Source organism: Malania oleifera, chromosome 2 (genome assembly GCF_029873635.1).
Source record: "Malania oleifera isolate guangnan ecotype guangnan chromosome 2, ASM2987363v1, whole genome shotgun sequence".
Lineage (NCBI taxonomy): Eukaryota > Viridiplantae > Streptophyta > Magnoliopsida > Santalales > Ximeniaceae > Malania > Malania oleifera.
Window position 1 is genome coordinate 24906714 of NC_080418.1, and position 15335 is coordinate 24922048.

At 35.8% G+C, this 15335-nt stretch overlaps 1 protein-coding gene across 1 annotated transcript; it reads left to right on the forward strand.

Annotated features, from left to right (window-relative positions):
- Positions 1 to 3503: 3503 nt before the first annotated feature.
- LOC131149169 (uncharacterized) lies at positions 3504 to 14927 on the forward strand. Its single transcript, XM_058099344.1, has 11 exons — positions 3504 to 4114; positions 4396 to 4707; positions 4795 to 4903; positions 4987 to 5080; positions 10295 to 10382; positions 10488 to 10571; positions 12233 to 12329; positions 12412 to 12499; positions 12681 to 12786; positions 12873 to 12965; positions 14111 to 14927. Exons 1-11 carry the CDS (start codon positions 3941 to 3943, stop codon positions 14504 to 14506), a joined length of 1641 nt encoding a protein of 546 aa, XP_057955327.1. The 5' UTR covers positions 3504 to 3940; the 3' UTR covers positions 14507 to 14927.
- The last annotated feature ends 408 nt before the right edge of the window (positions 14928 to 15335 follow it).

Consider the following 15335-nt stretch of genomic DNA (forward strand, 5'->3'; position numbering starts at 1 on the left):
CAGTTTCATGGTGATTCACAAAGGAATAGAAGTAAATCCAAAAAAAAAAAAAAAAAAGGAAGAATTATAGGCTCTAATAGAGATGTGTATTCGTATAGTAAAAGAGAAATATAGGTCTTCACTAGAAGATTGGCATCATTAAGTAGGCCTGTCTCTTGTTCAGGGGATAGGTTTTTGCCCTTCTTCAAGGCATTGCAAAAAGCTAGCAATTTTGAATGGGATGAGGTGCAAGATAAAGCTTTTGCATTGCTGAAGCAATAAGTTAGCTCTTTGCCGCTTTTAACCCAAGCCAACGTAGGGGAAGATTTATACTTATATTTTGGGCCTTTAGTAGCACCACAGTAAGTTCTATCCTAGTACAAGAAAAAGGCAGATAGCACAAACACATATACACTACAAATAAAAAGATTAATTTTTAGTGACAGAATAAAATCGTCACTAATAAGCCAAAATTGTCACCATTAGTTATTAGTGGTGGCTTAGTGACGGTTCAAAATTAGTTACTATATCGGCCGCCTCAAGTGGCCATTAGTGACGCTTTCATAAGATGTCACTATTGCTCACTTAGTAGTAATGTCAATCAACTGTCACTAAAAGAATTAAGACCGTTACTAAAACTCAAATTATTTTGAAGTCGAAATTTGTTACTACTCCTTGGCTTTTAGTGATAGATTTAAATTTATCACTAATACTTTACCTTTTAATGACGAATCTAAATATGTATCTAGTAGTTGGCTTTTAGTATCAGATTCAAATTTGTCAATAATACTCCACTTTTAGTGACAGATTCAAATATGTCACTACTACTTGACTTTTAGTGATGGATACAAATTTGTCACTAATAATCTACTTTTTAGTAACGACTCTGAATCCGTCACTAATATTTAGCTTTTAGTGACAAATTATTAGTAACAGATTCAAATTTGTCACTAATACTCTGGCTTTTAGTATATAAATAGTGACATATTTGGAAATGTTACTACAAAGTTAGACAATTTAATTAGGTGTTTCTATGAAAACCCTGTAATTATGTATTCATCACACATCATTCGATCATAATTCATGGTCCATTACTATAATCATTAAGAAAGTGAAAAATATGTACATATGCACAAGAGTTGTTCTATCAATGTTAGAGTGTACATAATCACAACCAACATACATGACATATCCACATAACCAAAAAAACAAAAAAAGTAAAATAGTCTGCATCATTGTTGTCGTCGTTGTCATCATCATCATCATCATCATTATCATCACATATGCATCTCAAATCCTACAAAATAATAATTATAGAATAAATTAGTATATATTTTAACAAATAATGTATAAAAAATTTCACAACAATATAAGTAAAATTTATTTGAAATATAAAAAATGATTACTACTTAATTAATTAACAAATGATATAGTTCTAAGTATCTATCTTTGGTTTTAAGTGTCCAACTTTAAAATTGGGATGAATTTTTTGAGACCATGAGTTGCAGTATGTCCACCTCAATGTCACAAACATGCCAAAATTGAGCTCACACAATTTGAATCTCGTATGCTTGATTTGGAGAATTGAATTTTGAAATGAATTAAGTACATAAACTATGAAACTCATTTTGATTGGAAGTGTCTAGTTTTCAACTCAAGTGGAGTTTTTGTGTACAATCAACTCTGGCACATCCACTTCAATGTCACGAATGTTTTAAAACTTAGCCTACTCAATTTGGAGTAGGATCTTTATGGAGCATAGGTCTATACATAAACTCTATGAAAACTTTTCAAAGGATTGAAGAATCACATAACTTTTTGAAATAAAATAGAAGAGGGAAAATAAAAGAGGGCGGTGGCCTATTGTAGACGGTCGATTGACCTTTGAAGGTGGTCAACTAATCCATAGCTTCTCTTAGTTTTTGCAAAAAAAAAAAAAAAAAAACTAAAGGATTAATGGATTACCTTCTTGCTCATAAAGGTACTTTCAAACCTAAACTCTTGAAAAAATATTTTCTATATTTTACCTTTTTAAAAATAAAATAAAGTGATGACTCAATTTTCAAAAATAAAGGATAAGTTATAGAACTGATGGTTTGATTTTCTATATTTTACTTATTTTTCAAAATGGTCACCAAACTCATTGGTACGGGTTACTCGAATCGGGTGTCGACATAAAGCATATGAAACCAACTCAACCAAACCCCGAGACCTGCATGGTTTCACTATAAAAAATTACATAGATGAAGACTGAAAACCAAAAAGGAAAAAAAAAGAAACAAAACTATCTAGTAACCTATTTGATTTATATTCCAAAAGTTAAATTTTTTTCTTAAATAAAATATCAATTGAAAATATGATTAAAATATAAAATGTAATAGAATACAAATTAAAAATATATATATTATTATAGAAAATATAAACTAATTAATTATTTTATTTAATTATTATATTTAACTCACTTTTTAGTCAATCCTATTGTACATGACAATTGAAAAATGATGCATGACTAACATTTATTATTTTTTTGCAAATTTTTAGAAATTTGATGGATATTTTTATTTTAATTATACTAACATCACAAGCTCATTTTATTTTGATAATTAAAATTTTTATATAAAATGGATTGGTCTCGAGTGTTCATGCATATATTCCTATAAATGTAGACCCCATGGAAGAGGCGTATTGGATCGTGCGAATACTAATTCTATAGATGGGTAGGCTCTCCATGGTTTCATACCTTTTTCCCATGATTGAACAATGATGCATAGTTGATTGCATGATCAACAATAATTTTTGTTCAAAGGAAAATGTTTAGAGCTCATAAATGAGAGGGAGATTATTGAAAATTCAAGTTATGAGCTTATCTTATATTAGAATAAATTGAGTGGGTGATGGGTATTTATATACATAATTGGGGTTGAGATCCAAAAATAATAATTTTTAGATCATGTTGGTGCTCGCCCGTCTATATATGTTAAGCTCGTCCATAAAGAGCCCTCTAGCCCTAACACATGGAGGGAAGAAAATAGACGATGCCTATTGACTGAGAGAGAAAAAAAAAATCATTAATAATTTTTGTTTTTATCTTTTAATGGGAAAGGGGATAGAAAGATATGACTACCAACAAAATAGTAAGCAACTAAAAGAAAAATGTTTGAGCGGGAGAGGGAGAGAGAGGTTCTATTGCGGTGGGAGGCGAAAAGATTGAAAAAATATATCAATTTCGTCTATTAATAATATTTTATTATTTTTAATTTAAAAAATTTTCATTCTCTAATTTGTGGGATATATGGTGGGGTTTCATTTTTACTAATATTTCTAGAATTCCAAACTATATTTATAGCATCCAAAAAAATTGAAATTTAGTTTGTTTCCAAAAAAATAAAAATAAAAAATTTGAAACAAAAGAAAACAGCTCATTTGTTGTCAATTGAATAATTATTAAGTATTAGGAAAAACACAAATACAGCGTGCCATCTTGGCCTTCCCTGGATAGGCCAACAAAACGACATCATTATGCCACAACAGAAATTCTACAGAGAAGTGGTCTTCCGATTCATCCCCGGGCCACCACAATCAAAAGCCCCTTTTCATCTACGTTCCGCTTGGCCGCTTCCCAACCACACGTCACTGGTAAGTCGCGTAACCCACAATGCACCCGCAACGCACACAGTAAGAGCTCAGCCATTCTGCTTCAAACCTTACCGTCCATCGCGTTGACCCTTAAGCCAACAGTCCAATCATCACCGTCCAAATCAAGACTTAGCCTCCGTTGCGTCTCTACACAACCGCCGCTCCTGATCCGGCGCTGGTCCAGGTACTACACCAGACCAGAACCCAACTTGCAGTACAGAACTGAAGACAGGAGAAAATCCAGAAGTCCAGAGAGAGAGAGAGAGGGTTGAGTGGAGTTGGATTGCCATGAACGCTTGCCCGGCGATCGATCGTCGGAGTCGAGATGATGAACAACAGCTACGGCAACGGCGTGATGTCGTCTTCGTCGTCTGCTAACGCTCAATCTGCGACGCTCAAGACTTACTTCAAAACCCCTGAGGGCCGCTACAAGCTCCATTACGAGAAGACTCATCCCTCCGGTCTCCTTCACTATGCTCACGGCAAATCCGTCTCTCTGGTAACTTCTCTCCTCCTAGGGTTTCACTCTCGCTACTAAATCAGTAACCGTCTTCCGGTTTCAGCATTTCAGTTTCTGCGCTGGCGCTTCTTCCTCCGTCTGGAAATTGATTTCGAATAATCTGCATTTGCCTATGTTTTGCATTTTGTTCCTTCAATTTGCTGAAAACTGATTTCGAATTTTTGGCATTTTTCTATGATTTGCTTCCTTTCTGCGTCATTTCGTAATTCTTATATCTAGAAATTGATTTTCGATTTCGCGTATTTGGTTGTGTTGTTCAGGTAACACTAGCGCATCTCAAAGAAAAACAGGCGCAGGTGCAACCAGCTCCGAGTACGGGCTTGAGTGCTAGTAGCAGTGTAAGATTTGCGGCAGTGAAGTTTTTAAGCGGTGGCAACGGCAGCCGAGCACTTGGCTTTGTAGGAGGGAATGGCACCAGTAAAAGCGTTGGTGGAACTAACAGAAGTTGTCCATTAGGAGTGTCAAGTAGTAATAATTCACTGATAAATTCGAATTGTGATGGCAAGGGGACTTACCTTATATTCAATGTAGGGGACACCATTTTTATTAGTGATTTTAATTCGCAGGATAAGGTAATTTCATGTTGTTTTCCCCTATGATTTGGAGCTACTTGGTTGTTGCTTACAATCTATCCTAAGAATTCTAAATTTTATGCCTAGGATCCTATAAAATCAATACATTTTAGCACGTCGAACCCTGTGTGTCATGCATTTGATCCAGAAGCTAAGGATGGGCATGACCTGCTCATTGGATTGCAAACTGGGGATGGTAAAATTTCTTGTATTTCATTCAATTAATGTGTTTTTGAAAATGATTTGTTTGTGATTGGTTGAAAATATTTGTTATTGCAGTGTACTCAGTATCTCTAAGACAGCAATTACAAGATGTGGGGAAGAAGCTTGTTGGTGCTCAGCATTATAACAAAGATGGTTCAGTTAACAACAGGCAAGACGTTCAATTTCTCCCCTGTTTTTTGGGTCCTTCATTCATTGTTTTACTTGCTAAATAAATTATTTCACTCTGCACCCCTTTTGTCTACATTTGCTCACTTATGCTTTTTCTGTTGACCAAAGAAGTGTCTTCATTTTGCAAATTGCAACAACTCACGTTTGCCGTTTTATTTCAGAAGTAATTATCACAAATGGGCTTTCTATATGGATAGCATCCATTTACTTTAGCATATTAAACAGATAAATACATCTGATTGATCTTCAAGTTTGGGTGATGACTAAAACATTAATACTGAGGTTTGATAATTAGCATTGTGATTGAACACGGTGAACAAGAATTAAATGCAAACAGTTACTTATATTGTGCTAGTGTTCCTACTTACTAGTCTACTTTGTTGTAAGCATGGATGATTTCATTTTGGTTGTTTACTTGGAACGAAGCCAGGGTTTGTGGCGCAGGCACTAGGAGGGCAATATTAGTTTCACACTCTCTTCTCATTCTATTTACAATTGAATGTGTCGGGCTATCATTTGGACCTAACTCAGCTAAGGCATAAAATTTTAATTTTATTAAAGTTTAGTTTAAATTTATATTAAAATATAAATATAGCTATAGATGATAAATAGCTTAAAATACGCTTGCAAAGCTAGTTTTTCTACTTCATTTTACTAATTTTTCGTTTTTCAACACTTGGGGGATACTTCCTATAAAATTTTTTATTTAGAACTAACAATTGGGAAAGAAAAAAGTAAATATTAAATGAAGCCATAAATGTGCTCAAAATAATGTTCATAATTGAAAGAGACAGAATAATGAGATGCTTGCTGGAATGCCTGATACAGAACATCAAATACTCCTCCTTTGAGACAGATATAATACAATGCTTGCCAATGGTTAAAACAAGTAGTGGTGGAATTTGTGATGAATGATGAGAGAAACATACCATTGAGGGTCATGGATTCCATCCCAACCCCAACAAAACAACACCAACCACAAAGACACCAATACAGCAGTGATAGGGCGCTGATACAGCCCCAAACACACCACGGACACACTGATACAGCACTGCCACAACCCCAATTACCTGTCACAAAATTTCTACAGCATTAACTTGTCACAAGACCAGACCAAAAAGGTTGGATTTTTGGACCAAAATCTATAACCCAAAAATTGATATCATGGTTTATGGATGGATGCAATACATGTGGGAACAAATTGGATAAAAAACAAGGCTTAATGAACCCTCACACACCACTGCATGTAGCCAGGGCTGTCAACCTTCAGCCAGCATGTGAGGGCGCGTGGCTGAGCTTCCAGTGGTGAGATTTCAGGAAACTACAGATTAGCGATATCTGTGGGTAACTATGTTGTTGTTTTTCAAAATTGTAGGGGTTATTATGCTTCTGATCTGGTGGTGCTGTCCAATAATTTTCTGGGGACTCTGTAGTCCTGTTTGAGGCCTACAGTGGAGTAAGCGACCCTCTTACTGAGGCAGACATGCATGGATGATAGGGTTAAGGGCTTGGTTTGGTGGTAGCTGCGTAGGGTTTAGATTTCGAGAGCCTGCCAAGTACATAAAATGACCATGAAACCTTTCTACTCATGCTTCCCAACACAATTATAACATACAGCAGCAATTATAAGTAACTAAAGTAATCAGCAACACATGGTTCCACCTAAGCAAGAAATTTAGAACCACTGAATGTCGTAAATACCTTACTTTACCAGTGAGAGAAACACACCAGAAAGAAGAGAAGGTATGGCCTGTGGAGATAAGGAGTCCCCCATACAAAAAAGAAGAAAGAAAGAAAACAAAAAACACAAGATCCCAAAATAGAAATAAACGAAATTAACCAAGAAACCCCCTTTTCAAACCCTTCCCATCACAATTTACCAAACTTTTCAAATTCGCGAATTCCCCTTGACCCTTCATCTTTTGAGTTTTGTTATCGTCCAAATGCACTTCATTCCCTCCAATATCACTTAGCTTTAAGAGATCATTTGGAACTACTTATAAAAAAGTACTTTTCTATAAAAAAAATATATTTATGTTAAAAAATGCTTATCTAAGAGTAGCCTGAGATTATTTATTGTAAGTACTTTTTCAGATAAGTACTTTTTTTAGAAAAATACTTTTTCAAAAAAAATATTTATTTACCCTTTTTTTAAAAAAAAAAAGTAGTTTGGAGAATTACTTTTTGAAATAAGTACTTATTTAAGTGTAAACAAAATACTATTTATTGATACAATTATAAAAAATAAGTACTTTTATGAAAAAGTACTTATTTTTTAAGACATTCCAAATGGGGGTTAAATCCATTTTATCCATAAGCATTTGAGCTTCTAACTCCTTTGAAATCTCCTCCACGAGTGTGGGCAAAATTCCGTCCCTATTCTGAAACTTATTCACCAACCCATCATTTTCACAAATAGAAACTCCCTCTAGGCCTCCCAACGGGAGTGGATGAACATATTCGTTGTAGGAGTTAGAAACACACCCATATTGTTCTCAAATCTCATCCAACAACAACCCCCCACCACAATCAAAATTGCTACTATCATCACTTTTTGAATATGAAAAATCCCCCCATTTCTTTACCTCATCTTTTTTAGTCTCATTAGAACTTCTGACATTCTTCTCAACTTGAGGAACTTCCACATTACTGAATTCTCCTTTAGAATCTCTCCTTAGAAAATTTGTCATTAACTCACCAGAATTTTCTCCGCTATCTTCGAATATCTTCTTCATTTCAGCACCCAAACAAGCCGCCTTTCGACGAGCATAAACCTTGTTACCTTCAAATTTATCAGTACAAGGATGACATTCATCAGATTTCTCCCTGAACCCTTTTTGTTTGAATACTCTTTTTCACACCACCTTCTAATGCATCTTCAGAAATATACGCAATTTTATCACCACAATCTTGAAATGAAACTGGTCATCTAGCATCTTGAGCTTTCTCTGACTCTTGATCAGTTCAGTTCGCCTTAACAACTAAAGGCTGAATAAAAACTCCTTTTCCAAAGGGTATATCTTCCTCCTTCCTAGTACTCGTCTTTTGAGAAGTAGGAAGCAATAATATGGGCCTGTCCATTGTCCGGAACCAACATAGCAGTACTTGGGTCCTTAATTTCTGAATCATAGGTCTGCTTATCACCGAGACTCTTTTGTAGGAAGCCCATATGAGGAGAACTGCCCGTTGGATCCAAACTGAAGCCCGTATCTACCTTTCCTACGCATTGGGCCTTTTCATATAATTGGCCCAATTTAGTTAAAAATGAAAATACTTCCTTTTTCAGTTACCTAGGCCAAGTCCAAAATGAGAAGCATGCATCGCAGCCCAATTCTCTTTGTTGCCTCCTCCCTAATGCAACCCTAGTCGCCTCTCTGATCATCTCTGCTCCATCAAAAACCCTAGCTTCCTCTTCGCTCCTGTCGATTGAATCCAACTGATTTGCGATGGCCTTAGGTTCATCCAGATGCAATTCATCTCTACTCTGTCGACACTGCTCTTGTTTGCCAACCTTCAAACCCTGCTTTGTGGAATGGATTTGACTACTGCAGCCATCACCTTCATGATTTTTTCCTTCTAACACCACCCGACTCCATGATCTGTGTCATGAAGAGTTATCTGCACCTTCAATCCCAGTTTCATAACGAAAGTAGTCCAGTGCTCCTAGATGTTGATACTAAAAGAAGGGAAAAAGGAGCAAAGTAGATACTTAAGAAGTTGTGCTAGAACTTGAAAATAAAATTATTTAGTGATATTTGAAAATGATAAGAAATCTCTAAGTTTGACAATTAGAATTAATGTTGTGTAGAATAACATTATTAGTCTCAATGAAAAATAAAACAAGTAGTCCTTTGAAGTCAATGATTTAAAGGAACTTGGTTGTGAAATGATGGACTCAAAAAACCAAACAACATAAAGTGCTGCTTTGTGAACTTAGAGAGTGTATAGGAATGATTAATTTTTCACTGTGGGAACTTGGTTGTGAAATGATGGACTCAAAAAACCAAACAACATAAAGTGCCGCTTTGTGAGCTTAGAGAATGTATAGGAATGATAAATTTTTCACTGTGGGAATAAGCCTTGAAAGTAGGATAAATGGGTTGATTTGGGATGAGAAATTTTGTTACTTTGAACAATCTGTGCTTTGATGACTAACATGAGTTGTGGTCATCTGACTTGATGCCAATGATTTGTAACACAACTAATACCAAAAATCTGCAGGTGAGGAGGCCTTACAAGGCTTTTAGCCCCAAATATGTATGTGATGTGTAAGCCTTGGGAGGAGGACAACATGAAGTTTGTGAAGTTTCTAGGCTGTTGTGCAGTAATTTGTTTGGATTGTGTGGTGAGTAGTGAGTGTATCCGATCAATTTGGAAGGTCCAATGAGGGTTGGTTTCTGCACATTGGGAGAAGTAAGAAGAAAAGAAATTTGTGGAGGTTTGGTTGGTTATTTTGTGGAGGTGTGCTTGGTTTGCCATTCTTTGAGTGTTGTGGAACAAGAAAAATGACAGGATTTTTTTAGACTTACTTTGGGCTATTTAGTTGGAGTTTTTTCTTGGGAAGTATTTCTTTGGTTATCTTGCAGCATGATTGGAGGGGGGCTTGAAATATAATTTTTCTTTTTATTTTCAAACCTGAAGATCAGGGTTCATATCGCTGAAATAGTATCTTCAAGCATGGTGGTGTGGCTGTATACATCTGCCTTCCCCAGACCCTGATTGGCACTGGAGCTTTGTGGCATTGGGTGTAAAAATAAAAATATTTCTAGAGGGTGCTTTGTCCCCCTGTTTTTTCAGGAGGATGACCCTGTCCTCCCCTTTTGTATTTCTCTTCTATCACCCTTGATAAACATTCTTCCTTCTGTCAAAAAATTTCATGGTGTGAACATGTGGATGCCACTTTTACTGTTGATTGTTGTGATTAGGGGCCTTTCTGCAACTGTCATATGTGTCTCAAATCTGGATATGGAAACTGGCTTGTTGAAGAATGCACAACTAATACATTTTTGTAGTTGCATAAATATTTAGACTGTATATTCTGTCTTTTCATCCATAATGTTCTATGAAAACACTTTCTAAAGCATAGGCTTCATTGACTGACTAATTATTTTTTGTAATTGTTGTGCAATCAATTATCTTTATGTTACATTCTAAGCTAGATACGTCACCTTTTTGTGTCTAATGTTTTCTACAGTCGATGTACTTGTGTTGCATGGGTTCCTGAAGGCAATGGTGCTTTTGTTGTTGCTCATGCTGATGGAAACTTGTATGTGTATGAAAAGGCAAGCTTCTAATTTTGTTAGAAGTGCTTGTTCTCTGACTTTCATAACTGTCATTTTCAAGTCTGTTGCTCAAAGAAAAAGTGTGTAATTTTCTTATTATTGCAGAGCAAGGATACAACTGCCGATTCAACGTTCCCATTTCTCAAGGACCAAACTCACTTTTCTGTTTCTCATGCACGGTCCAGTAAGGTAATTGACCACGTGGGATCAGCAGTCTGAATTTATATAGAGATATAATAGTTTTATTTTAGAGATATATACCTTATTTTGCAATTCATTGATATTGTTAAACCCGTTTCTTTTTATTCCAGTTCAGTAGTTCAGTGTTTTACATTTCTTAGTAGCAAATTGTTTGCAGCAGATGGGCCTGGAGGGATTAGATCTTGAATGATCCAAGTATAATTGATGAGTAATCATTGCTGATGAATCATTTAGGTTTTATGCAGTTCATCAGTATTCTTGTGTACCTTTCAATTTTTCCCCTTCATGATATTCTTAAGAGAAGAGAAGGATACAAAGAGGAAGCATAAAATTGTTAGGCTAAACATTAATGTCTAATGAAGCAAAGTTCTCCAATCCCTCTGCATGTCACTCAAAGAAACAATATAAAAACCATTGGCAGAGCACCAGATCAAGGAACTAAGTGCATCCTACTCCAAACTGGGCTTGCTAGGTTTTTTCCACCCTTGAAGATACTAGCATTGCGTTCTTTTTTTATTTTGAATTTTAGACATTCAAATTCTTGAACCATGTATGGGCACTTGATATTCATGCCTTGGACTCGGATTTGTATGGATTGGGACTATGCAATACAAAATTGTGTTGAGTTTTTGCCAAACCCACATAAATCCAAATCAAAGACCTCAAATCCAGGCACCCAAACACAATGTAAGAGTTATAACTTCAGTAAAGTACTCTTCTGATCTTTTTCTCATCTTGGTCCTCAGGCCAGCAAAATTTTTGAATATATGAGGGGAAGATGGCTCTGACACAAAGAACTCATCTTTACTAGTTTGGAAGACAAAATTTATAGGTGGCATGGAAGTCAGAAGCAGGATATGTGGTCTTAAATAATGATCTATGATTAGGTTTATTTGTTCAATAAAGGCTAAATTTCAATGGAAACTATGTAGAATGAATAGGAAAGATGAAGGAAACATCTGATAGAACTCATTATTTCACTTCATTTTCCTGGGGAGAGGTGGATATCAGTATGATAGGAATTTCTGGAAGGTAATATCTCAACATTTGAGATTTTAGGAATTTTTCACATCCAATATTCTACAAATATTAGATTCAGTAGCAGATTTGTCAAAAATATCCAACCCACTTTTTCTTAAGTCTTGGAAGCTGGAAACTCAGGAAATAGAGCTTCATATACTATGCACTTAAAGCCTTTTTGTAATGATGGAAAATCAACACGTTTGTCTTGTTTTCAGTTACTTGGTTTGTGTAGCTAGTTGCCCCCACGATGGTGGATCCTTACCCCGCCCCCCTCTTTCTTGCTGTCCTTAATGTACTACATCTCCTCATCAATGGAGATGTCCTTTGAAAGGAAATGACCGTCAATAGTTCTTACCCTCTATAGCTGTACCCAGTATCTTCAAAAGTTCTGTAATGTCTAACATGCAGGCACAGTTGGGACAGAGTCTAAATTTTTAATTCAGTTGGTTAGTGCCTGCACACTGATAGTGAAACTTTGCATGAAATTACTGAATCAGTCTTTTCCATTTAGGTTTGGAAAATTATTGAAAGATGATTTTTGTTTGAGGAGGGAGCATTGGGGATTTAAGGAAGTGTTTTGCCAGTTGCCTAACCCAAGATCTTTTTTCCCTCTGATTTCTTTGCAGAGTAATCCTATTGCTAGATGGCATATTTGCCAAGGTTCTATTAATAGCATCACTTTCTCAGCTGATGGGATATATTTGGCAACCGTCGGTAGAGATGGTATTAAGTTTATTCATTATCTTTCTCATTAGATTGATGGGTTTCAACGTTTTCTGGCTGCTGAAATCAAGTGCCAATGTAGGGTATCTACGGGTGTTTGACTACTCAAAAGAACAGCTAATATGCGGTGGCAAAAGTTATTATGGCGCTCTTCTTTGTTGCGCATGGAGGTGAGTGAAAATTTATCATGTCTTCATATGCAAGGGATTATTGGTTGGTCAATATTTTGCTCATTAAGATTCTCCAGCACATTCACATTGCATCTGGTTTTCCCCTGTTCTTTTTTCCTTATATGAAACATTAAATGTGATGGGAAAGCATTATATTTGACCTTTGCATGCTGTTTCTTAGCATGGATGCAAAATACATTTTGACTGGTGGTGAAGATGATCTAGTTCAAGTTTGGAGTATGGATGATCGGAAGGTAGTGGCGTGGGGCGAGGGGCACAATTCATGGGTAAAATTTTTTTTTAAACTGTTGCATTTTCATTGGAATTTCCATTTATTGGTCACTTTAAACAATTTACACTGGTAAGCTTGCAGGTTAGTGGGGTATCGTTTGACTCGTACTGGTCATCACCAACTTCTGATGGCACAGGGGAAAATGTTGTGTACCGGTTTGGTTCTGTTGGTCAGGTATGTGCAGTTTCCTTCCTTCAGATAATCCAATTAGGTTCAATTAAGGTTCTGCTGAGTTGTAAAAATGATATCAGTAAATCATTTTTATAAAAAGCATCTCTCATTTTACATGGATTGCATGCCCACATTATAATAAAATGTCAATCTCACTATCAAGGGTTATGACACAGTTTTAATTATGCTGAAACCAGTAGCTATTTTTATATGTTATTTTCACTATTTTTGTTGATTTAATTCATAAACCAGATGTTGAGATCACCATACATTTTCAAGTGGGAAATTTTTATGTCCACACTTGAATTGTCCAAAAGAAATCTAGATTTCATAGTGGCAAGTTAGATTTCTACTGTTTTAAATTTTTCCAAATTTAAACCCTTCTGGAAGCTTCAGAAGAGATCTCACTGCAAAAAATAAGCTTGCGATCTGTACAATGTGCCATATTCAAGATGATGAACATTCTTTTGTAATCAACTGTGTGCTCTTCATAGCCATTGATCTGAAATTGGGTTGTTTTCTGTTATGAATTACCCGTGAGGCAGTTTATAGTTGGTAATTCAGACTCAACACACTGCAGAATAATAATATAACAATGTATGTCCTTCATATTAGATGCTGATCAATCCAGGAGAATTAGACCAAAGGATACGTTCTGGTAGAACAAAACTTCCATTGAAGAGAAACAACCAAGTGAAGCGCTTTCTTAAAAAAATTCTTTACGTTCTGGTAGAACAAAACTTCCATTGAAGAGAAACAACCAAGTGAAGCGCTTTCTTAAAAAAATTCTTAAGTCATTAATGAATATTCATTTTGTATGTGCCAAAAAATTGCAATTTCTTTTAACTGTATTTTTTGGGATGGGGTATTTACATGACCTTCATAACTAACCAAAAAAATTATACCAAAAAATTGCAATTGTTTTGAGCTGTATTTTTGGGGTGGGGTATTTACTGACCTTCAGAACTAAAGAAATAGTAAAAAATAAAATTTAATGAGAATTTTTTATGGTTGTACTTATTCTATAGGATTTAACATTTTTATCAGTAAAAATCCTAGTGTTTTCTTTCTTCCACCGAACAATTTCGCATATATCCATATAATGCTTTTCTAATTCCTCATTCTTGTGTGTTATCATCTGTAATTAGGACACGCAGTTGCTTTTGTGGGACCTGTCAATGGATGAGATCGTAGTGCCACTTCGCCGCTGTCCACCAGGTGGCTCCCCCACATTTAGCGGTGGAAACCAGTCGTCTCATTGGGACAGCATTTGCCCAGTTGGCACGCTTCAACCTGCTCCAAGCATGCGGGATATTCCCAAGCTCTCCCCTGTTGTTGCTCACCGTGTCCACACTGAACCTCTGTCTGGCTTAGTTTTCACTCAGGAGTCTGTTCTCACAGCATGTCGGGAAGGGCATGTAAAGATTTGGATGCGACCTGGATATTCTGAAAGCCAGCCAAGCAGTACTGAATCTCTTTTGAGTATGAGTTCAAAGGAGAAAGTGTTACTGCAGAGCAAGGTTGGCAGCTCGAGTTACAAATGATCAAAAGTTAATAGTGCCAAACCAACACGCTTTTCTTCAGAGCTGAATCCGTAGTTTGCAGATATGACTATTTATGCCTGATGCATCCAGTTGGCTCCTTCCAACCACCACCAAACTTTGTGCAATTGATCCCCCGTCTAATTCACTGTAATGGTACGATGAGTTTGATCAACTGGTTTTGCTGTATATCGTCATGGGTGGCTTTCAGTAATGGCAGAGAGAAGTGAGAGATGCACAAGTAATACACAGTAGCAAATTTGTTGCTGCAATATTTCTTTACTGTAGGTAAGAAATAATAGAAGTTGCTTCCCAAAAGATTCTGTAAAGTACCTTTGAACCCCATATGAAAATCTCGTTTTGTTGGAAAATCTGACATTGATTGCAGTTAATATATACAATAGATGCACATTTTTTTGTCAAATCCGAGCTAATTGTAAAACAATTTGAATGATTTTGTATGATTTGTCATTGATGGCATAATTATTTTTCAAGGAATTTTGGAAGTAGGGTTTGGACTGCATTTTATGGCGCATATATACACAAACATTTTAGGGATCCATGATCCACACACAAGAATTCTCTATTGTCTTGAGGCAGCATTTTCTGTCAATAATATTACGAGACAATGTGTTAACTTCATAACTTGCCTCTTGTCATAGTTTCACATCGAAAAATATTGAATTTATGTGGTGGATTTGGATTTGTAGAAATTAAGAAAATGTCAGATGAATAGAAGAAAAACACTTTAATATTTATATACAAAAATAAAGGAGATATTCAAAATTGTAATAACTATCGTGGAATTAAACTTATAAGTCATACGATGAAA